Raw genomic sequence first — 26,272 nt, forward strand, 5'->3', positions numbered from 1 at the left:
TGTCTTCATTGTATGTATTGTCTGATCTTAAGTATCCACTTACAACAAAAGCCAGCAGTGAATGGCGCAAGCGCTGACTGTATCTCTTTGGAGTAAGAATTTTTAGCAACTTGGCTCCACAAAATATCTGACTGTATAGCATCTGGTAGAATGTTCATCTGTGTTTTCAGGTGCACTACAATGTTGGCAAAAACCTGGCTGACAAAGGAAATCAAAGTGCTGCGATCAAATACTACAGAGAAGCTGTGAGGTATTAGGAATTTTACTGCTTTAATGAACTATCCTAAAATTGCTTTCATGTTTAACATGAAGAAAATGCTTAGGTATTCATTTTCATGGTCTGCAGCATTGCAGAGCTAGCAATTTGCATATAGTAATACATGTCCCATACACAATAATAATCTCTTACATTTTAAATTTTAGGTTGAATCCTAAATATGTACATGCCATGAACAACCTTGGAAATATTCTGAAAGAAAGAAATGAGCTCCAAGAAGCAGAGGAGTTGCTGTCCTTAGCTGTACAAATACAGTATGTTTAGAAAAATGCTAAGCAGTGTGTTGCACCAACTGAGCAGAAATGATACAATAGGATATTGTGTTCCAAATGCTCAATTGTCCTCTCTCTTGGTTTTTTTCCCAATTTGCCCAGACCTGATTTTGCTGCTGCATGGATGAATCTAGGAATAGTACAGAACAGTTTAAGAAGGTTTGAAGAGGCAGAGCAAAGCTACTGGACAGCAATTAAACACAGGAAAAAATATCCAGATTGTTACTACAATTTAGGGCGGTTGGTAAGTACTTTTGAATAAATGATAGCTATGACAGTAATCTCTCTGTGTGTGTGTATATATATATAATTCCACTGTACTGTTAAATGCTGATAGCTATTCCAGTTTGCCTGATTTGTAGTTCAGGGTGATTTTGTATTTTCAGTAGTTTTTCCTATTGCTTTCCCAGTATACTGCCTTCCATACAGCCTTTGGTAGTCCTACTTTTTCATATAAAGAGGTATAAAGAAAAATATAGATTGTGGTCTTTTGTTCAAAAGATGTTATTAATCATTTCCCAATGTTAGACTGTTTTGCAGTCATTAGTATATTGTTAGGTAGTAGAACTATGCCCAGAAATTCCATTTAGATTCTTGGAAATATTTATATTAAATATTTATTTATTCTCTTGTGTAGATTTCTAAATTGTATGCTGGTTTTCCTCCCTATCCCATTGGTACATGCATATTTGAAAACAAGCCTGGGTCCCAGAGAAAAGCAGAGTAAAATTAATATATAGCACTCTATCTTCCATACTACCCTAGTATTCTTTTTACATTTATTATTTTTGTCTATAAAAACAAATTCTACTAGAATGGAATGAAACATTAACAACTCTTCAGTGCATGATAGGAAAGTAAAGCAAATCCGGGTGAAATTACTGTTTTTTCTTTCTTCTTAGTATGCAGATTTGAATCGTCATATAGATGCATTGAATGCATGGAGGAATGCTACAGTTCTGAAACCAGAGCATAGTTTGGCTTGGAACAATATGATTATATTGCTTGATAACACAGGTATAAGCCCATTTGAATGTTTTAACGAATAATTCAGTGTCTTGCAAAACTTAAAGCTTTATCTGTATTCACCTAAAAGGAGTTCTGCATCTTCTTTGGCTACCCAGACACTCTCTATAAATATAATACCTTCTGACTCAATGGTTTTAAAGCATCATTTGAAATCCAACCCATCAATTGAATTTCTGATCCTTATTTGAAATGCCATCATTATGCAAGCATGTTTGTATTATAGACCAAACTTCAGAACTTTTGAATCTGTGCTTTGTTGTTCTTCTGAAAGTGTTATCTGTTGAAAACAAAATGGAGGTTTTCTGTTGTCTTATTCTGCAGAGTTTTACATTTGTGTGTGTGTGATACCTGGTTCTCTTTAAAAATGCATGTAATCAGCTATTCATACAATATGTGTGCTTGCAGCATGAAAAGTAACTAATAAGGCTGTGTTAAAACATGCCTTCTCTTTTTCCACTACATGGGCTCCCAGGCAATCTAGCTCAAGCAGAAGCAGTTGGAAGAGAGGCCCTGGAATTAATACCTAATGATCATTCCCTTATGTTTTCATTGGCAAATGTACTGGGGAAATCACAAAAATACAAGGTAGGTAATCAGAGCTTTCCGATTGTTGGTTGTGTTTTGGTTTGGGTTTTTTTCCTGTTTAAACTCTGTGTAAGTTTCTGTAGAAAGTGTTTGAGGAGGTCGTTGTGGACTATGACTTAGATAATCGGGTTTCGATGCCCATTTCTGTCCCAGTATTGCTGTGTGATTCTGGCCTAATTTCATCCCACCTTATTTTGGATGCCTGTGTTAGGAATGTTGCTGCCCTAAACTATGTTAGTGGTCAGTGGAGAGAAATGGGCTCTTAAGCACACTAGAGGGCAGTTAGGGTCTTGCATTGCTTCACTGCCGATAGAGAGAGCCCGCTCTGATTTAGAGGCCTTGGTTCAGGAACTAAAATTAGATGTGATATGCTAGTCCTGCTTTTTGTATGTAAAGGTTTACCATTACCTGATATGAATTCTAGCCTCTTTGCCTCAGACGCTATCTAAAATAGAGATATTGCAGATTTGCTAATGCCAGATTGAGCGTGGGATACCTGGGTAATCCCAGAATATTATGAGGAAAAAAGTCCATACATTGGGCAATGTATTGAACTTTCTCTTGGATGCAGTGGACCAGCCTGCAAGTGGTACCTCAGCATTAGCTACTTATATTTACAAGTAGTAAATGTAATGGAACTGATGAGAATGAGTTATTTTCCAAAAGGAATGGTATGAGCTGACAGAGAATAAATCATACACAGTTAATATATTTAGTTGTTCTAATTGACTCCATAGTCACTGATTTGTGTATGTGATAGGGACAAATTAATAATCAAGGAAGTTTTTGGTATTCCTCAGAAAAACATCATTTACTGAACTATGGGGTTTGGGGGTTTTGATGGCTTTTTGGTAGTGATAATGTTAGCAGCACTGAAGGAACATCCTCGGTATATGCAAAGTAAGAAGATTTTATTATGTTAAACTTCTCAGAATAGATACATTTTTCCACCAATTACTGTCTACTTACATTTCTACAGTCCTGTTCAGCTGTGGAGTCATGACCTGTCCCCATGTGAAGCCAGGGCCTGTGCTAGAAGCACTTGCTTCTGTTTGTGTTAGTGATGCTGTTAGACGCCCCCCCATTACTGTTCCTCTAGACTGGCTAGGGTTTTTTTCTGTACACTCTCTTTCTTTTCTCTCTCCACCTGAGACTGTTGTAAAATATATATTTTAGGTTAGTTTGTTAAAGTCTAGAAACATACAAATTAACATCCAGAATTGTCATGGTTTAGCCCCAGCTGGCAACTAAGCACCACGCAGCCGCTCGCTCACTCCCCCCTGGTGGGATGGGGGAGAGAATCGGAAGAGCAAAAGTAAGAAAACTCGAGGGGTGAGATAAAGACAGTTTAATAGGGAAAGCAAAAGCCACGCACGCAAGCAAAGCAAAGCAAGGAATTCATTCACTACTTCCCATGGGCAGGCAGGTGTTCAGCCATCTCCAGGAAAGCAGGGCTCCATCATGCGTAATGGTTACTTGGGAAGACAAACGCCATCACTCCTAATGTCCCCCCCTTCCTTCTTCTTCCCCAGCTTTATATGCTGAGCATGATGTCATGTGGTATGGAATAGCCCTTTGGTCAGTTTGGATCAACTATCCTGGCTGTGTCCCCTCCCAGCTTCTTGTGCACCCAGCAGAGCATGGGAAGCTGAAAAGTCCTTGACTGGTGCAGCAACAACTAAAACATCTCTGTATTATCAACACTGTTTTCAGCACAAATCCGAAACATAGCCCCATACCAGCCACTATAAAGAAAATTAACTCTTATCTCAGCTGAAACCAGGACAAGAATGTATAAGGGATGATATTATGGAGGAGGTAATTGCTAGGATTATTTTGGTGAGTCATGACTGTGAAAGAATAGAGGATTGTATAGTTATTCATCAAGAAGAGTATGCAGCATGACAGCATAAAGAGCATTTATAATGAAATAAGTAGAAAAAATAAGTTGAAAACAAGCTAGAAAACTTTTCCAGGTGTAGGAGAAACAAGTCTGTGTTAGTGGATTTAAAAAATAAAGAAGGAGGCAGTGATTTTGATTGCTAGCTCTGAAAGGTCATTATGCTGCAGGGGAATGTGTTGGAGACAAAGCAGAAATGATAGTAGGGGAAAATGAAGCTTTCAAGTCAGCATCCTGAATGAAGCAAAAGGAGCAGTGGAGCCCAGGGAAGAAAGCAGGGAGCCAGGGAGTGTTTTAATAGTTCAACATGGAGTAGTCGGTTTGCGTAGAGAAAAAAAACTTAACTAGTAACTTGAAATTGATGGGTTATAACAGGGAGAGCAAATTAAGGGAATCAGAAAATGGACTCACTTAGAAAACATTATCATCTCAGCAGTTGTATTTTGCATTGCCTGGAAAGAGGAGGTACAGGTTTTTTAAGTGGGAGAATGCTAAATGACAATAAAAAGCGTGGGAAATTCAGATTTCTTGTCTACCCCTTCACCATGTAAAAACAGAGAGAAGTGGATGGCTCTTTAAGGATTTTTACTGAGTGTTTGGGATGGGAAGGGAGGGGGGAGGCGTGGAGACTGTCAAGGTGATGGAGGTAATTTTCAGAGGGCTGCCTGGCTGTGTCTGATGTGTTGTATAACCTCAGGCATTTCATTTATTAGGTTACTTGTTATGTGTCTGTATAAAAGTTGTTACCGTATTGGCTCTGTTGCCATGAAGTAAGATTTGTTCTGGGATTTTTTGTTATCTCTTATTTTAAAAGACATTGAGTCAAAAAGGTTTTACTATGTTATGAGAGGTTTCCTTCCAATAAGCACACAATGTTCTCCTTCAGTTGCAAATGCACTTTGATTTTTGGCAGAAGATGGTTTTCCTAAGTGACCAAAAAAACCCCAGCCCTCTGTGATTTCTGTTTGTATCTACTCATGAATGATTTATTGTTCCAGAAACAAAAGCACATCAAGGATGAGCTGTTTTGGTGGTTTTGTTTTGTTTTTTAATTAACATCTGTTATACCAAGTAAGAGTTCTCCTTTAAATGCTTGTTCTTGTCGCAGTGGATGAAGAACCAAGCTATCTTTAGTTCTTTGAAAATATGTATGCTGTGGTTTTGTTATGTATACATCTATGCTTTTTCTGTAAAAAGTACAATAAATCGAAACCATTCAGCATTTTTTGTATTTGAAATAAAGCCAGACTACAATTTTGTGCTGTGGCCTTGGCAGCAGATGGAATGCAATGTGCTTACCCAAAGCCTTTGCTATATGCAGTGTGCAAGTTTCTTGGCAACACTTAAAGATTTGGCAAGATAGAGCAATTTGAAATATCACCGGATGTACTGGAATGTATATTTACTCCGTATTATCTACAGTAATATGAATATGATGCACCTTAAATAGCCTTTAATCAGCCAGTATGCTTCTACTAGCTGCTGAGCAAAGCAGTGGTGATAAAAATGTTTTCAGCACATAGTTGAAGATGTATAGTAATGGCAGCCAGCTCTGAGAATCTATTTCATTAAATTTTCTGGGAACACATTACACGTTTGTCCCATTGTGCTTCAGCAGTGAAAGAATGAGTCCACACATTAGGTGGTGCTTCTTTGTGTAGGTGGCAACTTTTAGGCATAAAACTGAATTAATTGGACAGCACATCTTTCACTTTGATTGCTGTTATCCTGCCCAGTGAAGAAAGCAGAGATTTACTTACTAGACCAAAATACTAAAATTTGCAGTGGAAAAAAATACAAGTTTGTGGGACTTTTGACTACTACATGCTTTCAAGTGCCAATCAACTGCTGATTTTTGGGCTTGGATGGTTGTATGAAAAGAAGAGGTTATCTTGCAACACCACTAGAGTTGCCAAATGTTTGAGTCTCAGTATGTTTCTCAGGTGACTGAGTTAGAATCATAGAATAATTTTGACTGGAAGGGACGTCCAGAGGTCATCTAGTCCAACCCCTGACCCAAACCAGGGCCATCTCCAGTTGAATCTTGAACACCTCTACGGATGGAGATTCTAAAACATCTCTGGACAGCATCTTCCAGTGCTTCACCACCCTTATGGCAAAAAAAAATTGTTTCCTTTTATCTAATTGGAATTTTCCATATGCCAGCTTGCATCCGTTGTCTCTCATCCCGTCACACAGACTTGTGAGAAGAGTCTGTCTCCATCTTCTCTGTATCATCTGATCAGGTACTTGTAGATCTCCCCTTCACCTTCTCTTCTGAAGGCTGAAGAGATCCAGTTCTTTCAGCTGCCCCTTGTAAGTCTTGTGCTCCAGCCCCCAACCATCTTGGTGGCTCTCTGCTGGACTGACTAAAGTATGTCCATGTCTTTCTTGTAATGGAGAGCCCCAACCTGAACACGTACTCCAGATGTGGTCTTACAAGTGCTATATGGAGGAGAAGGATTACTTCACTGGGACTGCTGGCTGTACTTGTACTTAATACAGCCCAGGATGTGGTTGGTCATCTTTGCTGTGAGGGTATGCTGATGAGTTTTATTCAATTTGTTGTCTACCAGACCCACCAGATCATTTCTGTAGGGCTGTTTCCTAGACAGTTGTCCCCTAGCCTGTAGTTTTGCATGGGGTTATCCCATCCCAGATATAGAACTTTGCATTTACTCTTGTTGAACTTTATGAGATTCCTGCAGTCCAATCCTGTTCAGCATCCTCATTATTGATCTGGATGATGGGGCAAAGACCCTCAGTAAGTTTGCGGATGACACAAAACTGGGAGGAGTGGCTGATATGCCAGAGGGTCATGCTGCCATCCAGAGGGACCTTAACAGGTTGGAGAAATGGGCTGGTAGAAGACTCATGCAGTTCAACAAGGGGAAGTGCAAATCTTGCAGCTGGAGAGGAACAAGCCCAGGCACAGTACATGCTGGGGGCCACCCAGCTGGAAAGCAGACACCAGATTGATTAAACCTGAGCCAGCAACATGCCCTTGTGGCAAAGAGGGCTAATGATATCTTAGGTTGTGTTAGGAGTGTTGCCAGCAGGTCGAAGGAGGTGATCCTTCCTCTCTACTGGTGAGGCCACACCTGGAGTCCTGTGTCCAGTTCCCAGAGAGCCATGGACATACTGGAGAGAGTCCAGCGAAGGGTCACGAAGATGATGAAGGGACTGGAGCATCTTTCCTATGGGGAAAGGTTGAGAGAGCTGGCACTGTTTAGCCTGGAGAAGAGAAGTCTCAGGGGGAGGATCTCAATGTATATAAATGCCTGAAGGTGCAAAGAGGATGGAGCCAGGCTCTTTTCAGTGGTGCTGAGTGACAGGACAAGAAGCAATGGGCCCAAACCAAAACATGGCATGTTCCCTCTGAACATCAGGAAATATTTTTTTTACTGTGACTGTAATCGAACACTGGCATAGGTTGCCCAGAGAGGTTGTGAAGCCTCCATCCTTGGAGACGCTGCTTGGACATGGTCCTGGGCAGCTGGCCCTGCTTGAGCAGGGAGGTTGGACTAGATGACCTCCGGAGGTCCATTCCAACCTCAACCATTCTGTGATTCCTACTAGACCATTTCTCTGTCCTGTTCAGGTCCCTCTGAATAGCAACTCTCCCCTCCAGTGTATTGACCACTCCCTCCTCTTAGGTGCTATCTGTAAAGTTTTTGAAAGTGCATTCAGTCCCATCATCCAAAACTTTAATGAAGACACTAAATAGTATGGGTTTCAAAAAGATCAATGCATCCAGGAACATTAATAGTCTGGGTGTGAGAATGCTGGAGCTGCTGCTTATGCCAGGGAAAAGCAAAGCTAAAACTTGCACTAGGGAGTCATATAGTCCCTAAATTTCCAGACATCTTGTTCCCTTGTTCACTCCTATCCAAGTATTCCTTCTCCTGAAACAGGATGTCCTGCAAAAGGATTTGTTAAGAACCCTAGGGTCTGTCATTTCCTTGACCTGAGAAGATGAAGGCACTTTCTGCCTCAGTCCCTCTTGCCTTCAGAGTGGCAGCCTCAGCTGTCCTAAGGAATGCTTTGAAAGGAGCACATAAGTTTGGGTTTGAATTTGGACATACTGGGAAGCTCTTAAGTCACTCAAAGGTGAATGACTCAATCTTGACATCAGAAATTTCTTGTCCCCTGCGGGACCCTTACAGAGACTTATTTCATGCTTCACATGAGAAGACAGTGGAACCAAAAATCTGGCCAATAGGTTGTCTTTTTCAGTAAAGCCTGTGTTGTGTTTTGTAGATATAAGTAATAAAAGCTTAGCACAAAGGAAAGGCCTTTTCCCCAGGTTATTGTTCTCACATACCTCAGACAGCAAGTATGTGCATTCAGATGGAAGCCTGCTACACTGAGGTAATTTTATCTTCAGGACATTTGCATTGAAACTGAATGGGCAACTTTCCCTAAAACACAGCACCACATAGAAATCTATGTAAAATTCGCTCTCTAAAATATCTAAACTTGCATGCAAGAGAGTAAATATGCTCCATTTGGACTGGGGAGGGTGGCGTATCTTTTTAAACTTCTGCAGGAAATATGCTCTGGAACAAAAGTATCTACTTTAGCAGCTAGTTTGGGAAAATAAAAATGTTTGAATTACAGAATAAATTTAGCAGTAAATTGTTCTCTCAATATTTGGTGAGGGAGCTCAGCTTTTCCAAGAAGCATTATGATATCAACAGTCCTAAGAGTACACACTGCAAGTGGGAATATGGAAAAGATAACTTGTGAGGAATATTTCCGTTGGCTTGATTTTTTTTAAGTAACAGGCATCCAGCTACTCTTCATTGAGAACCATGTTGAAACATCTGGTTGAAAGGGGTTTACTGGAATGCCCCCATTTTAAATGCTAATAAATATTTTAAAGGGAAAGGTGTCTAAAAGCAGTTTGCTCCGATACTGAATTACGTTATCCTTGACTGAATAAGTAGGGAAAACTTCAGTAGGTAATGTTTGAAAATATTATAAATATGAAAAAAAAAAAAAGAATTCAAGTAAACTGCTTTGCAAACTTCACTAGTGCTTAATAGCTCTCTGCTAAAACAACAGCAGCCTGTGAAAACATGGCACTTATTTGTAGCGTTATTACTGTTTTCTGGAGGCTGCAGCCACCTGAGCTACAGGATCACGCAGGCTGAGAATATATATATACATGGTGGTATCATATAGATATGACATAGTTTGGGAGGGTTTTTAATTACAATCGTGGGTAAACTTTGCATTATTGTATATACTACAAGAGTAGACTGTCCTCTTGACTTGTTCTTCTAAATTATTCAGGAATCTGAAGCTTTGTTCCTCAAGGCAATTAAAGCCAATCCAAATGCTGCCAGTTATCATGGTAATTTGGGTAAGAGCCTTTCTAACTCTTATCAGCTGTATTGTTTGTTTGCTTCATATTCATTGTGTTTAAAAAGAAAAAGCAATCTTTTGAGCCTTCTTCCTGCTGGGCAGATTTCTATTTTACTTCCTAGAAAAACTGCCAGCCAGAAGAACAGGGCGCTAAACCAGAAAAGCTGTCACACGATCTGACAGATCAAGAGGGCTGCACAATCCAGCCCAGAGGTAGCTGCACTTCAGTGTCTGCAAATTGGTTCATTTATGCTATGCTTGTAACCCGCAATGAGCTCACCAGATAAGAGCTGCCATTTATGGCTGCAGTGTAATTCATTCCTTCATCATTCCCATGCCAGTTCGGCTCGCAGGCTTTGCTCTTGCATTTGGCAACAGAACAAGCAGCTACTGTGCCACCAGCCAGCTAGAGACCCTCACTGGAAACAAATGCTTTAAGGTTGTTTTCCAAGTGATTGGCAAGACTGCACGTTATTCAACAATATTGCTAATGAAATTCCTCATTGATGTTCCAGCTGTGCTTTATCATCGCTGGGGAAATCTTGACTTAGCAAAGAAGCATTATGAAGTCTCTCTGAAGCTTGATCCTATGGCACCCGGGACCAAGGAAAACTACAACCTCTTAAGAAGAAAACTGGAGCAATTGCAAAAGAAAGGCGGTGCCTGATGTTTCTTTTCAGGTTGTCCGTGCATGCTGTTTACGATTAATGTTACATGGGTACTTTTGACCATGTAAAGGATTCAGTCATTATTTCTCAAAAATAACACCACCACCAGCACTGCACACTTGAATGTCCAATTATGCCCTCCTACAGATCCTAACATTTCAGCTGCACTTTGGGGGATCATTTTATTTTTACTCTTGAACTGCTTTTAAAGTCCCTTAGAACATCTTTATAGGTATATGAAAGCAATGCAGATGCAATTTCACAGCTTTCACTTGTAATTCGATATCTTCATCTGACTTTTCAGTAGCAGGATGAATATCAGAAGGCAGTTTTATTTCTGAAAGTGATTCTAAAAAAAAGTGTAATTTCCTGTTTAAATCCTGATCTTTTCAAGTACAAAAAATATCTGCCCACTTCAGTTTTATTACTGCCTTCTACTGCCAGTCCTGCAGAGCCAGTGGAAGAATGGATTGATTCTCTCCAGCACATCAGTCTACTCTTGTAATTTGAGTTATGCCCTTGTTCTTGTTTCTGACTTCACCCTTCGAAGTGCCAGATTTGTACAGGAGTAAATGAGGACAAGGATTTGACCATAAAACGTTTGTCAGCCAGTGTACTGCTGAGGTATGCTCGAGTGGAGAAAATACTCTTAGATTAAGATGGAGATTTTAGCAAGCGGCAGAGGGAAAAGAAGTGTGAGGTGACAGAGGAGGCAGCTAGATTTTCTGCTCTTGCAGGCAGCCTCATCTAGCACAGACAACTTGGGCAACAAATCAGAATTACTTTAGCTCCTGCCACAGGTCAGTGGTCTAAATACGCTATAGTGTCTACAGGAGCTAATGCCTGTGTTCTCATGGCAGTTCAGTCCTTTCTGGTTAAGGACATTACACCTTTCAGCTCCTATATTGTTGGTGAATAAGGAGAGAAGTTCTGTAAAAAAGTAACTGGGCAGAGCACCTGACCTTGGCTGTTGATGTATTAACTGGAAGGAACCCGGACTCACCTTTGTCTCCCACAGCTCATGCATTTGCTGAAGTGGCAGTTAAGTAAGCATAGCTGTTAATGCATAAACTGATCACATTGATGTGGGATGATTCAGAGATGGTACACATTGATACAATGTCACTTTTCAAAATGTGCTATGCTTTAATACATGTTTAAACTCTGGCTGTCCAGAGGTGTTTGTCTTGTGCTAATATTTACATTCCTGCTTCAGGAAGAAGTCACATGTCTGTTTGTTTGTTGTTTTTTTTCTTTGAGATTAGAAGATTGCTATTGGATGTGAAAACTGAGGAACTTTACCTCTCTTTTCATATTCCTTTCTCCTTTCCCTCTGTCCCTCCTCATAGGAAAAAAAATGATCAGTGTGGTATTTGCAGCTTTCCTAATTTGTCCAATGATTATTGTATAGAGATTGTGGAATGTTCTCCATACACAACTCACCTACGTGTGGAACCATTTCAAGTGTAGAGGGAATGCCTGCTGGAGGACAGGATGTCGTGTGACCTTGCCATCTCACCACCATGTAACTGTTCTACATCTATCCTATGTTTTGAACCTAGGCAACTTTGACATTATAAATTTGCTTAGAAATGACAGTTGTTCTTGAAAGTTGTTTCAAGAACCAAGTGCGTCTACAGAGCACGTTGCAATACTACAGAGCCCCCAAAGCATCCTCTTGACAAAGTTCGTTGAGGACTACAAGTAGTGCAGCTACTTTAATGTAATATTCTTGCCAGACTAACTGTAAATCTAGTCAGCAAGGCTGTGGCAGTGTGGTGCTGTCCACAGATTCAGCTTTGAATGAATTAATATGCCTACATTACATAGTATGTTGCCATACTGATTTTAGTTGAGGTACCAGAGGCATGTGTTTGTGCTAGTGCAGTGCTCCTCTCCTGCTAATACAGCCTGTTTCTCAGCAGGACTAATTAGTTCATATAGGGTACTGAGTTGATGCAGTTGTTTCCATTTCTTCTGGTTTCTGGACAAAGTTTTCAGAAACTAGTTTCTGAACATATTTGCAGGATATCAACATGCTCTTTTATAAGTATCTGTACTGATCCAGCAGAACGCTGCACCAGTATGGCTAGTCATCTTCTGATAACCAGCGTAGTTCAGTCAGTACCAACTTTTGTATCTGAAACATGCTGAAATAGATACACCGTTCAGTACAAACAGAAGACTTTTAAGGCTTTCCATACATAGCCTGCTATTCATCAGATATAGAGAACACTTAGCTACTTCAGTCATGAGGTATTAAAGAGTTGGGATCTGGCTGGATGAGCTAGTTTATAGCAGAAGATAAATGTGTTTAATATAATCAGGTCTTTTCTGTATATTTGGAATATGACGTACTGAGTTTAAATTATTATTCTCATCATGAAGTTCACATGGATAGTTTACCCTGTTGCCTGCCATATTAGCTTTACAGAAATCCACTAGATCAATATTATGTATGGGGTATGAATTCTGTCTAGGTCATTATGAACCAAAGTTGTTGTTGGAATTCCTCTGTGGAAGTCAGTTTGTCCTTCTACTCAAGAGTCTTAGATGAAAGAGATATGCCAACAAATTGGATGTTTTGTTGGTATTTGAAAATGGTGTTTACTCTTCAATACAGACAACATGATTTTTTCTTGATTAGTTTTCTGGCTACCTGTATATATTTTTGTGATGGTTTATTTGGTTTATATCATTTTCAGTGCTATAGAAATTCAATGTGATTACTTGCATGATGGTAATAAGAAGGATACACTTACGTCTGAGCCTAATGTTGAGGCAGAATCAAAAGCAGCAACAAACAAGACTTTTTTTAAATAAAAAATTCCTTACGACTTTCAAGAATGCTAAATATTTTTTTACTTTATTTTCAGAAATATTTTGAGAGTGCAGATAATACAGTGAGTTTTATTAAAATGGTTATAATGTTAACCTTTTGCTTGTTTTTTCATACCTCATAACTGACCCCTGGAATAGTGCAGAATACCCAGCCTGGAAGAGAGAAAGGTGAAAAAAAAGCGGTTTTGTACATAACTGTTGTTACAAACATTGTCTGTCTTTCCAGCGTGCTGGATTTTTTCCCCACGTTACCTTTCCACCGTTGCTAATTACAGAAGATTAAAGTTTCCTTCTTATCAGCTGGCCTGCTTGATTCTGTACCGAAATTAAGAAACCTGGATACATTTTTTTTCAAAGATTGCTTGTTCAAATACAGTTCTGAGAAGAGAAATACAGAACGATTCAATGCACAGAATGGAGTTAGGAAACTATTCACAATGACTGCTATGGATGACAGTCTCTTTTCACCAAAAACTTCCAAGGGAGTTCCCTAATTGTATGTTTCTCTCATGTTTAGACCAATGCCATGTACATGAAGTTTCCTGTTACTTATTGTCATACTTAGGATTTAAACTTTAGAGATGTGGGTTGTGTGTGTGTTTATGAGCACTCAGAAATAAAAATCTTCAATACTTTTGAATGCTTTGTTAAAAAAAACTGGGCCTGTTCACTGGGAACTTGTTTCCTTCACATTTGAGATACCTGCATCTGAGTTACTCATCCTAGTTTCTCTGTGTAGTCACTGGGAAAAAAACAGGTAATCTGAAATATGATTCATCTCCTAAAGAAAGCATCTTTAGGATGTGGGGTGTCATGTACTTGAAGCAGGTATTCCTCTTCACTAACTTCAAAGGGTAACTAAGGTGATCGGCTCATATATATGAAGAAAATCTCACTGCTGCTTTCAGTTGGAAGTAATCTGGTCCCATACACCTCTAGCATTCTCATACATTATCTGCACCAAGAATATTAAAAGCTGGTGTTGAAGCAAATTGGCAGGTACTTGCCTTGACGGTCGGAGAGTTATAGTAGCTGGATGAAGGAATGGGATGAGACAAATTAAGAGAGCTTTCTGCAGATAGTTAAATTTATATGGCTGATAAAGCATCTGAATGTCAAATCTCTGCCTAGAGAAACAGAACATTCAGGTCCAGTTCAATCCATTGTTAGCTTGTCTATGATCACGGTAAATGGTGACAACTTCTTATGGGACTTTTGGTGTCCTTCACTTTGTTTTAAAAGCTATCTAAAGCAACTGTAAATTTACAAAGGTGAGATTTTTTTTTTCTTAAATTGAAGTTGCTATTTCAAGCTGTAGCTGTTAGAATGTTAAATGTGATAGCATCGCCTGTTTCTATATGGTGGGGGTTTTTTAGTTTAAATATCTTAATATTTATTTCATGGTTCCTGCTTGTGTTCCACATTTCATGCGAGCATAGGTACATTTACATACCTACCATTACATGTAGATTCCCGTGTGATCCTCGACTTGGCCCTTTCACTGAACAGTGCTTCCTTCCACAGCTCTTGACATGCCTCTACCAAACCTGTGTTTATGAGGGCTTGTTTAACTCGAAAAGACTAAAATTTCCCAGAAACAAAAGTGAGATCACACTTTTGAATTTCTGTGACGTAAACACCGAGGGAGCCAAACTTCCATCATGTACCACCATAAGCAGCAGGTACCCCTAGTAATGGCCGCTTTGGACTGTGTGGTGGGCTCCAGGATGATGTGAAGTGGTTGTACATAGGTGTAATGTTATAGACACAGCAACTTGGATTCTACTCTTTAAGGAAAAAGGACTGTATAGCCACTCTGAAGAAGAGGATGTGCATAGCTGCATGGGCTGTTGAGCGCTGGAGGACTGATTACCTTCGTATTAGAAAGCTGCACTGCAGTATTGTGGCATGGGTGTTCAGTGTGTGTCAGTGATGATACATGTCAAGTGGTTCAGGGCTTTTTAAAATAAGTATTTTTGTTAGAAAAAAATCCCTACAGATACTGAAATTGGTAGCTTGTGATTGCTGAGTTGAACTGTTTTTTAATGTAGTGTTAATCATTTAGATTGCCGATGGTACGTTTCAATTTATTTTCAGCTGAGCAAGAAGTAAATACATTTGTAATGGAGCCATGTAATAAACCTGCATTTTGCTATCTTTTTGCATAGATTTTAATTGTGATAATGGTGTTTATTTTTGTAGTAAGTTTTTTATTCAGGATTCTGCTATAAGCTAGGAAGAAAATCTAATGGGTCTGGTAGACTGGTACTGTGATACACAGGAAGACATTCTTCCCCTTAGAGTTCAAAATCTTGATCCTGCACAAGTGTATTGACGTTGAATGCATATGCCTAGAAAAAAAAAGCAGCACTTGAGAAAAGTGATGGAATACCTAACTAATTAATTCAACCTCTAAAACAATAAACTGTAGAAAGCAAAGCAGGAGATACTGCCTCAAACTGAGCAATCTTACCCTGCTTTAGAGCTGGAATAGAATCATTGAATGCTAATTGTGTAAGAAAGGGAATAGTCTATAACGGATGCAACCCAGCTTTCAACTTACTGACCAGTCAAGGAGGAGGGACTGAAACCGAAGCTTGGTAACTTGCCGTCCCAATAACTGGGCTACAGCGTGGTGCTCGTACGCTCCAGGTAACCAAGTACTGAATTGTCCAGCGTCAAACAGAGCGTACGGCTCTCTTATTCCTCCTACCAGTGTATTCATTTCCTGACAGTGATTTTACCGTGTGGAGGCTTAGCATGCTTTGCTAAAAAGCAGACTGATCCCTACAGAGCCAGCTTCCTCGGCTGGGAATCGGGAAGCTGCCTGACAAGGAGGTGAACAGAAAGCCACTTGGCACGCTTTAAAACTTTCGCTTCAGCAGGCTCAAAATCAAAGCTCTGGCTACAGCCAAAATCCCTGCTATGGAGTAGTCAATATCGTTTTTTAAAATCATAACCGCTTTTACAAGTTCTCTACAAGTCAGATTTGCTGCCTGAGGTGGTGGTGCCCGATGCGCATTTGTTCCGGCCTGCAGGTCGGCAGGCCCGGGGGCCGCTACCCTGGGTTCTGTCGCTGTTGCCGGTTTTTTGAGAGTGCCGCTCCCCGGGGAGCGCAGGGCGCTGCGCCCTCTGCCACTGCTCTGGCAGCCGGCACGGGCTGCCCTGCTCTCCCGCCTCCGGGCCCGGCCGGCTGCTCTGCCCGGGCTTCCACGGCCCTCTCGCAGCCGGGACGGCTCGGGGGAGCGACCCCAGCCCAGCCCCTCCTGCCCCGCAGCCCGCGAACACCCCGCGCTGCCCCCACCTGCCCGGCCCGCGGGGAAGGGAGGGAGGGCGGGGAGGCCCCGCCCCCGCCCGCCCCGCGGCCAGCCCCGCCCCGCCGCTGCGCCCCGCCCCGCCGCCTACTCCCCAGAGAGGCGCCCCGGGACGGGCAGAAGGACGCGGCCGCAGGCGGAGGCGCAGGCGGAGGCACCGGCAGCGCTGGCGAGTGAGTGCCGCGAGCGGCCGCCGGGGGGGCGCGCGCTGGGACCCGCGCCGCCGGGGCAGAGCGGAGCGGGGCGGGGCGAGGCCGCCCGCCCTCGCCGCCACGTGACGCGGCGGCCCCGCGCGGTTCGAGCGGCCGGTGGCCTTCCGCGCGCCCGCCTTCCCCCGCTGCCGGTGACGCCGCCGCCGCGGAGCCTCGTCGCGGCCAATGAGCCGCTCGCGGAGCGGCCGGCGCTCGCGGCGGGGGGCGGGTCTCCGCGGCAGCCGTTGGGCCGGGGCGTTGCCCTGGCGGTGCCTGCCCGCCCGGCCGCTGCCGGCGCTCGCCTGGCGGGGGGGAAGCGAGTGGGTGCGGGCAGGCGCCCGCGCGGGACTTGCCAGAGGCCGCGGGTTCCGCTGGGGCCGCTCTGCGGAGGGGCGGCGGCGGCGAAGAGCTCTGCCGGCTCTGCGGCGGGAGGAGGGGGCCCGCTGGCGCGGCGGAGAGCACCCCGCAGCGCTGGCTGGCACCCCCTGCCTGCGGCCGCCGGGCTGAGCGGCGGAGGCGGGCTTGTGGCCCGCGGGGCCGGTGAGGCCCTTGCTTTCCTGAGTCTTTGGTCCTTGCTCTCCTGAGAGCTCCCTCGGCGGGCGCCGCGCTGCCTTTCCCGCCGCGGGGACGCGGGTGCCCGTAGGGTCACAGCTGGTGTGCGTCGGTGTGCCAGGGGCAGCTGGTCTGCTGCAGGCCTGTTGCTTCAGTGATGCAACCTCGTTCAGGGAGTTCGTCTGTAACTCTGAACTTGAAACAGTGCTGATGGGCCAAGGTGGTGAGCACCTCGCGTTCTCCTGGTGTTCAGAGCATCCTCCAAACAAAAGTGTTCGTTATGATGCAAATACTCATTTTAGAAACATAGCTTTACCTTGTAAGGATTAGTGAAGTGGATTTGAAGAACAAATATCTAAACTAGAGGGAGAACAGAAAGAAAATAGTTCAGGTATCGTAGGTGAAGAGAAGCTGTGACAGCTGATAGCTATATCAGCTAGATAACACTTGCAAGATAACACTTCAGAGCATTTATCTTTTTGCCTGCGTTGCTTGGACCACATTGGGTTTATCTCTTTTATCCTCCTAAGTATTTCATTTCACTATTTCCATTTCTTGCTTTTTCTGTATCCTTTTCCATTTTAGAGTTACGTAAACCTTTTGCTTTTGAGTTAAGGTTCATTTAGCTGTATCTGTGTTAACTCCAGCCAATTAACTTCCTCATTTTTTGCTTCAGGGCTTTTTAATTCGCTACTGCCGTAATTTTTGCCATGCTTTGAAAATATCAAGGTAGCAACTTATGTAGAGCTTAACGTACAGAGGCACAACTATAAATATCTCCATGACCAAGTTGTTTCACATAGAACTCTGTGAAGAGTGGACTTGTTTTATATACTCTCTAGTTTAAGCAGGCAGTCAACCTGGAAAAGCAATTTCTTGACAATTAAAGCTGTTCATTGTGTGACATAGGCCATTAAGAGAGGCTTTAAATTTCACATGTCTGAATTAAAAATGGGCCTATTTCCATCTTCTCCCCTCCCCCTGAGAAAAGCCTGAAGGACCTAGACTGTGTCCGTAGAGTGTATGTATCCTCAGCTAGCACTCATCTCCTGCCCTCGCTCCATCGTAGCTGTCAAAGTCATATGAAAACAAACATGTCTTTTTACCAAAGTGTATTACAGCATTCTGTTGCCATCGGTAAATAAAAGCTAAACAGAACCGATGTCTCAGTTACTGTCTGTCTTGAAACCTGAATTGTCAAAGGTGTTACATGTTAAACAAAAAAATGGACTTCCCGTACATTGCTAATGTTTTAAAACCTGCACCCTATTGCTGACAAATATTACCTACTTAATATGTGTTTTGTACTTCATTTTGCTTGGGTTCTTGCAGCCTGTTTGCTCCTCACTTTCCAAATTACTGTGGTGTCTGCATCAGGTTTGCAAGCAAGTTTCTTTGAGCTTGTTCATGAGTTTGTTTTGAGACCACTGGAATTTTGAACAAAGCTTCGCTCGGTCACAGAAGAAAACGGATCATGTTGTCAATACCTGTCATGTCATCTGCTCCTTATAAATTTTCTTTTGGTGACTTCTTTATATGTGCGATCAGAGTTTTTTGCTGATCATTTTCTGATATCAGTTCAGGGCAGAAATATTGTTTTGAATACTTCACTTACTGCAGTGTCTGCTTTTTATCCTTTAGAAAGGATCATCATGTCAGTTCATGCTTTCCTTAGCTGACTTTCGATGTGGAAAGAGAGGTGCCTCCGGAGAGTACTGAGCACAAACCAGGCCTGGTTTTGCACCAGACATCCTGCTGTCTCTCCCACCCACTGTTACTCTGAGCACAGCCTCTTCACTTGAAATAGTGTCGTCTAGCGTTGGCTTTAGCCCTGCTCTGAGGGGGAGGCTGGGCTAGGTGACCTTCAAAGGTCCCTTCCAACCAACATTCCTCTGACTCTGTCTATACGTTTTCATGACTCCCAATAGTAACCCAACTACCTATTTCAAAAGAAGTTTCCTCTTGAAAATGACTTTCATGTGACTGCTGATGTAACCGCGATTTTTGCCTGTTCTGCTTCTGTTGTTCACGTCATTGCATTTGTTCTTCTTGGGGAACTTTTGGGAAGTGAGGTCACTGCCTGATCTATGTTTTGAATTTGTGAGTGTAGGTACAGGCACAAAGGTGCAGTCATGAGGGTGTCATGAAGTGCAATAAGAGAATAATAAAATCCAGGGGTATGTTGTGGCATTTGCCTTCTGCTACTAGCTCCAGTACATTTTTACTCTCTGATGGATTAGCCAAATTATTTTTCTGTGTAATCATAAGCAGCGTTAATACTTACTGTTCATAGCATAAAGTACACTTCATTTCACTGTCTGTAGTTTTTGTAATCTCTTTTTTGGAGCAATGTACTTTTTTTTTCTATTCCTATTCAAGTTTTGTTGTATGTTTCTCATGCTCTAAAAGCATATGCTCTTTGAACTTGAACCTGGTCAAATAATTTTCAGAACTCTCTTGATTTAAGTAGAATTGAATATGAAACTTGCATGACATTTTAAGTGGCGTGAACTGCTTAAGCAGAGAACACATGCCATGATAGGATGCATTTTCTATATGACCTGATGCTACCTTTCTTTTTCACATCTTTCAAAATATTTTTTTTGCAGCATTCTAACAGAGAGGGTAAGTATTACATAGATAATTTAATAAGAGGCAGGGGAAATGTATGCATGTAGTCATGTCATTGAGTTTGCAAATGTAATACCTTTTTCATTCTGTCTCTCTAAAGAGTGTGCTTAATATCTTTTTTCTTCAAAAATAGAACTATTCAAGCAGTAGTAAATCACTGTTCTTAAACCAAAACCTGTAGCTATTTAGAATATTCTGCTCTTTTTCACTCCAAAACTTTAATTACATTTTATGGACCATGTCAGACACAGCTCTTTTTTCCTTACTTCCAAAAACCAATTAACACTAAAGAAGGACTGACTATACCAGGGTAATACAACATTCTATTGATTTACCATTACAGTGTTTTTCAAGAATGCCCTTTACATTAAGGTTTTTGGCCACTGTGATGTCTTTAAGTGTGTCAGCTATTAGCTCTTAACATCTTGAGAAAACATATTGAATATCACTGTCACTCCTGAATTCTCTGTTTTACAAGACACCTCTTTTCCTGTGGAATTACCTGTATAATCACCTCTCTCTGCAGTGTTTTGACTGTAATTCCTCATGTCCTTTACTAACAGCTGGAGTTACCATCGTATTGCTGACATTCTGACAGAAGTCCTTGGCCACGTAGAATTGCTTTTTCTCATCCCTTCCCTGAAGCATTGCCTTTTTCCAGTGCTGTGTGTTACCACTGTAACTGTGAGGAAGATCATCCCACCTGCACCAGGCTTCAGCTGTGCGAGAGTATCTGTATTAGGACGATACTGCAATTTTAAATGTATGAGCTATCAAATAATACCAGAGTAATTATGAGTCTATTTCTCCTCTTTCCCTCCACTCATTTAGTCTAGCCTGATACAGTCCCACAACTTTTATCATAGTATAATTCAGGTTGGAAGGGTCCTCAGGAGTCTCTAGTCCAACCTCCTTATTCAAAGCAGGGTCACTTGTGTGGGCAGCCCAGGTTGTTCAGGGCTTTATCCAATGTGTCTTGAAAACCTACAGAGACAGTGACTACAGAACCCTTCTGGGCAGCTTGCTTCAATGTTTGTCTGCATCATGAAAACCCTTTTCCTTGAATCAAGTCGGGGCCTCTCTTGGTTTATACATGTTGTTTCTCCAGCTCCCACGTGCACCACCATGAAGAGCCTAGCTGCATCTTCTGGATAACCTCCTCATAGGTATGGGAAGACTGCTATTAGGTCACCCCACAGCCATCTCTTACCAAGTTGAACAAACCCAGTTTCCTGAGCTTCTTTTCACAGAGCAAGTGCTCCTGCCCCATGACCATCTGAACTCACGGCAGTTTATCAATATCTTTCTTGTACTGGGGGCCCGAAACTGGATGCAGTATCGTAGGTGTGGTCTAATGAGTGTCAAGTAAAGGGAGATCATCACTTCCCTCAATCTGCTGGTTGTGCTCCCATTAATACAGTGCAGGGTGCTTGCCTTCTTTGCTGCTTTCTTTGTTCAGCAAGGTGTATTCGTGAGTCTTAAGGTAAGGATGAGGAAGGTAAATCATTGAGATGTCAGAGGAAACATGGATCCCAGCCAGCATCATCTTGACTACTGTGCTGCTCTTCTGGCTGAGTCCTGGCTCTCCAACAACGGTCAGGGTTTTAGTTTTTCTGTTAGTGAGGAAGGAGACATAGATGTTCATTTCTCATCACAGGTCTAAAACTCTCACTGTTTATTTATATTTTCCACAAGTCTCAGGAATACTTGTTGGCATTATGTTACTTTCTGGTAACAGTATCATGGACAGTTCGAATAGTGTTTTGGAATGGTAGTATAAAAGACTTCTCTTTTCTCCAAAATATTTTTTGCTGCTGATCTGGAGTCAGTCTTCTACAGTTTTTCTCTTGTATCTGTCCATATCTTGGGTACCAACCTATACCTCTGCTGCTGCCTTCTGCATCACAGGAACTAAAAGTTGTCTACATATCTAGTGAAATATGTCATTTGATGCATTTTGCCTTCTGGTAGGAAGTCCAGTTTGTGCACAGGACTTTAAATAATTAAGGTTTTATTGTTTTCTACTGACACACAGTACTGATAAGAATTGTGGGTTTGTACCTCACCACTGCCCCCCTCTTTCAGCTACTTCTTTAGATGACAGACTTGCATTTGAAATGTGAGTTTCATTTGTAGTTGGTGGTGAGAGATTCAGCTCACATCTCTTTACATCAACTGGTGAAGCCTGACTGACCAGCCTAGATTCCGAACTTCAGGAAATTAAAGTGAGGTGAATACTACCCTCTGATTCATAAGAAGTTATTAATGGCATTCTTTCTGAATTCTATTATGTTGAACCCAAGTGTTTGTTGTTTAATTGCATTTTAAACAGGCTACAGTATGGACACTGAATTTTAGCGCTAAAATCAGTATGTAATTTTAATTATGTCTATGGATTCTATGAACTGTAACTTCTGTAAATAACAGTTTTGTTGTTGCTTGGATCTCAGAATGTGTGAATTCCTCTAGAAAGCAAAGGTAACAGGTTAGATTATTTCCCATCAGGAGAGGCACGGTCCATATATACAGTGAAAAGCTGAAAGCTAGAAGGAAAATTGAAATAAACAAATTTTCTTCAAAACATTGCTGAGAAAAATTATATTGGAAGTGAGACTGTAAGTAGTGAGGGAGAAATAAGGGTCTTGCTTTGGTTTTGCGTTGGAAGAATGGTGATTGTGGTGGTTCTGAATGACATTTAGACCTAGTGATAAACAAGGGATTCATGTTAGTTGTGATACGAGAGTAAGGCTATGACAATTTCATTAGCTAATAGCTTCATTAGAAGAAATTATGGGTTGTTTTAACATAGAGGGGAATGCTAGGTAGGCCAAAGTACATAAAGGACCCCTCTTGAAGTTATAATACTCTTGTCTTTAATTTTCTTTTTATTCTTTAAATTAATTATTTTAATTCTTTTGTTAGCTTTGTCTTTTTTAAGCTAATTTAACTAATTGCATGACCTGCAATTCACTGTGGGTGCTGGAACAAAGTATTTCAGATTCTGGTAGCACGTAGCATGTGCTTCAAGCTTGAAAGGAAGTGTTCAATCGTTGATTTAGCATCTATAGTTGCAATTCCTAAACTAGAAGTTACAAAATATTTGGTATCACAGGAAAGCAAACTTGGAGGCTCAAGTGGTTTGCAAGTCCAGAAGTGCAATTGGAAGATGTTGCCCATTAAAGTAACTGGTTCTGTCAATGTCTTTACAGGTGTCCAGTGAAGGGATATTGGCCCCTTCTTTGGCATCTCTCTGATTTTAGCTCGTAAGACACTGTGTAGTTGCTCTTCCCCATGCAGTCCATCTCCATGCTGCTAAGCACCAGCCTTCTGTTTGTCCTTCTGTGTAACTCCTGCCTCCCTTTTGTGATGACGTTCTTCTGGCCTACGGTGTTTATTTATTTTCCTGTGCTCAAGGGGTTATGGGGCTGTGCACTGGTGAAATATTGAATGAGTGCCAAAATAACGCTCTCTTGTCTGGATTCACCCAACCCCATCCACCTGAACCAAGAGGACGTTGTTCTACAGTGAGGCAGCAGGTTCTTGTTAGTGTTTCAGTCTGGGGAAAAATGGGAATCCTTCACGGGCTATGTGAAAAGCTCATGGAAAAGGAAGAGAAATGTAAGGAGGCTGGAGAAAGGGATTAATAACATAAGCATCCCTAGTAACAATTGAAGAGAAAATTACTGGATTCAAATTTTTTTATCATTGAGATCAGGTTTATGCTTGCAACAGGACTTGTTCAGGGATGAACTGTTACCAGAATATGTGGGTGAAAAAGTTGGAGGCAACCGAAGAAAGGAGTTTTAAGCAATAGCAGTTGGGTACAGATAATCAGATGAGAGATAGGAAAAAAAAAATTTACTTGCCATAGTTGTCAGCTGAGATGTGATGGTCTTGCATTTATAGATAGGAGTAGAAGAAGGATACAGGCATTAGGTTTCCTTATTCCTCTGACTGCATGTCTGCGCAAGAACAACTTAAGCCCAAACTTATTCTGGGCAAAGGAAGAACTCTAAAGAGGATGCGACAACCCTACAGAAAAGTGAGGGGAAGAGACTACTAGAGATTACTAGGTGGAAAATGTAATCTTGGAGTGAATGTCAGCATTTAAATATGTTTAAGAGTGTATATCAATTGCTGTTGATTTTCTTTGAGGCTATAGTTTAGTGAAGCCAACAGAACTTAGATTTTCTGTAGAATGAGTAAGCAAGAATCTGAGCTCAGTATTGCATAATATTTTCACTGAAAGGGGAATGAGTATAGCACGTGTATGGAGTGTGGCAACCTGTACTTTGAAGCAGTGCTATAAAACTACATCACTTTGCACAACACAAAGTACTGCTTTGTCTTGTGTTGCCTGTGAGGTGTGGAGATACTGTTTGGTAAGTATTACGTTTGGATGTGGGCATAGGAGAATAACTAAATCAAATTTAGATGGGATTGCACAGAGCTAAGCTTGCACTATATTAAGAAAATGTGTAAATAACTGAGAAACTATATGAATGAGAGAAATGTTTCAACACAATTTATGCAGTGGAGCCCCAGGCTTAATTTTGCCTTAGCTGAAAATTACGTAGGGAATAAATTCCAGCAGGACACTTACCATACACATACACGTTTCGCACATCAAACCAGTAATCTGCTCCAAGGCTGCAGTGCTTGCTGTGATGTAGTTCAAATATACCGGCTATGAAAACTTTCAGAATATGAATCCAGCCACTGGCCAAATCTTACTAAAGCTTTCTGAAGCTCATTTCAAACATGAAAAGTAACACAAAGTTATATGCTTAGGAACTTTGTCTGGTTGGGAAGAGTGTCTTTGGGGAAGGTCATATGAAGGGCTCAGAAAGAAGTATCTCTGCCTTCTGTGGACTCTGTAGATAGAAACCTGTTCACTTAACTGTTATCTCTAACAGGAGTCAAATTCAAGAGAGAATGAGCATAAAAGAAAATCAACATTTAAGAGATTTAAATTCTATTTTAGGTTAATGATTTATTTATTTTGATTAAACTGTCCTAAGGCAGTAGGCCTTATTTCATGATTGTGGTTCCAGACATAATAAATTTCTCAGTAATGTGATTATTTATGTAGTTATGTGAAGCTTTAGGAAACCTGCTTAACAGAAAAAAAACATCTTGGAGAAGACAAACAGATGCAGTTCAGAGAAAAGAGGTTGTTGGTGTTTTTTCATCTTTCTAGTATGGGGCTTCTTAATGAGATACACTGGCTGGCTGTTTTTTCCTCTCCCTTCTATTCTTGTTTATATTTACCTTTATATATCTTGTTGAAATATCAAGAAATTTACGTCAAAATCTATGTGGACCCATCTGCTCATCTAGTCTGTTCTTTTACTGCTAGTAGTTATTATGTCTTTTAATTAAGTATGCTTAATGACAGTTTACTACATTAATGGGTGCCATCAAGTATCTTTAATTTTGTACATGATGAACTTACTAATGCAGAGAACGGGTTTTTTTCTAATTTCTATATTTCTATTCAAAACAATGATTTAACCTCTTTAATTTGTCAAATTGTAGTCTATATGTCTTATCTGTAACTTCCATTTCGTTGTTTTAGGTGAAAATTCAACTAGGCTTTATAATTTAGCTGCATTTAGCAGAGGTATATTATTACCACAGTCATATTATGAATACGGGAAATGTTTATTCATTGACACAGTGATCCATTTCAGTTTTGAATATTGTTAATTATAGTTATTCTTTTGATAGAAGAACTTTGTGCTCTAAATCTTATGACACTTAAAAAATTATAAAGTCCATGACTGATCTTTCAATTCTAGGTTAATCAAATATGTTTTAATTTTTATTTTGTTTTTTGTGGTTGGCCATCAATGTTGATGTAACCTGATTTTAAGCAGGGTCTGCAGCGTGGTGCAGCAGACACGTGACCTGGTAAGTATGATACTAGAAGTAAGGAGCAGATGATACTACCTTTAGGATAATTTGCCTTTCATGACCCTGCCAAATCAGGTAATTTGGTTTCACATCAGACAGTTCAAAAATTAATCTATTGGGCTGATTTTTGAGCTTATACATGGGATGGATTATTTCTTTGACATTCCCCCCACCCCTCTCTGGTTCTCTACACTAGCTCACTAAGCCCATCAGCCCAACTACATTGTCAGCTCTATTTTTACTTTAGATAGTAGTGATGCTTTGGGAGTGCTTAGGGAAAAGTGTTAGGAAATATTTTCAGTGGCAGTGGAACAGACAGTCTTAAGATTAATTATTTAATCTCTTAGCAGGATTAAACTCCCCAGTAATCTTGTACTTTTGTGATCTGTAAAAACTCCGCAGTTTTAACAGCATGCACGAGTTTAGTATTTACTTAGACAGCTCTTCTTGGATCCAACTCTGATTGGATCCAGTGTGGGCAGCACTTTTGTAGCATGTAACTTTTGTAGCATGTTGTCTGAGCTACCACAATATATATCACTTAATTATCTTTCTAAGAAACATGTATTGGCTTACATTGTTCTTTTTGATAAAACCTATGGCATTGCTCTGGATTACACCTGTATGCATGTGTAACAATTTGCTTGTGAATCTCCAGTGAGATCACATATGCCGAAAACAGTCTGTGAACAAATGTGTGCGCAAGATTGTTTCCTGTCTGTCTAG

At 41.1% G+C, this 26,272-nt stretch overlaps 2 protein-coding genes across 6 annotated transcripts in view; both read left to right on the forward strand.

Annotated features, from left to right (window-relative positions):
- TMTC4 (transmembrane O-mannosyltransferase targeting cadherins 4) overlaps window positions 1-15,078 on the forward strand; it is a 61,515-nt gene extending 46,437 nt beyond the window's left edge. For 2 of the 4 annotated variants that reach the window (XM_072849936.1, XM_072849937.1), the window contains 7 exons: window positions 171-250; window positions 424-531; window positions 652-793; window positions 1,452-1,566; window positions 2,051-2,163; window positions 9,362-9,431; window positions 9,949-15,078. In XM_072849936.1, the coding sequence (XP_072706037.1) occupies window positions 171-250; window positions 424-531; window positions 652-793; window positions 1,452-1,566; window positions 2,051-2,163; window positions 9,362-9,431; window positions 9,949-10,100 (780 nt within the window). In that variant the 3' untranslated portion in view covers window positions 10,101-15,078. The remainder of the gene's footprint in view (window positions 1-170; window positions 251-423; window positions 532-651; window positions 794-1,451; window positions 1,567-2,050; window positions 2,164-9,361; window positions 9,432-9,948) is intronic. The other 2 variants (XM_072849934.1, XM_072849935.1) reach the window with 2 other exon arrangements.
- Window positions 15,079-16,357: 1,279 nt separating this feature from the next.
- Window positions 16,358-26,272, forward strand: part of GGACT (gamma-glutamylamine cyclotransferase) — a 32,631-nt gene continuing 22,716 nt past the window's right edge. For both annotated transcript variants that reach the window (XR_012040391.1, XM_072849939.1), the window contains exon 1: window positions 16,358-16,429. The gene's annotated coding sequence lies outside the window, so the exon portion shown is untranslated. The remainder of the gene's footprint in view (window positions 16,430-26,272) is intronic.

Source organism: Ciconia boyciana, chromosome 1 (assembly GCF_034638445.1).
Source record: "Ciconia boyciana chromosome 1, ASM3463844v1, whole genome shotgun sequence".
NCBI classification, from domain to species: domain Eukaryota; kingdom Metazoa; phylum Chordata; class Aves; order Ciconiiformes; family Ciconiidae; genus Ciconia; species Ciconia boyciana.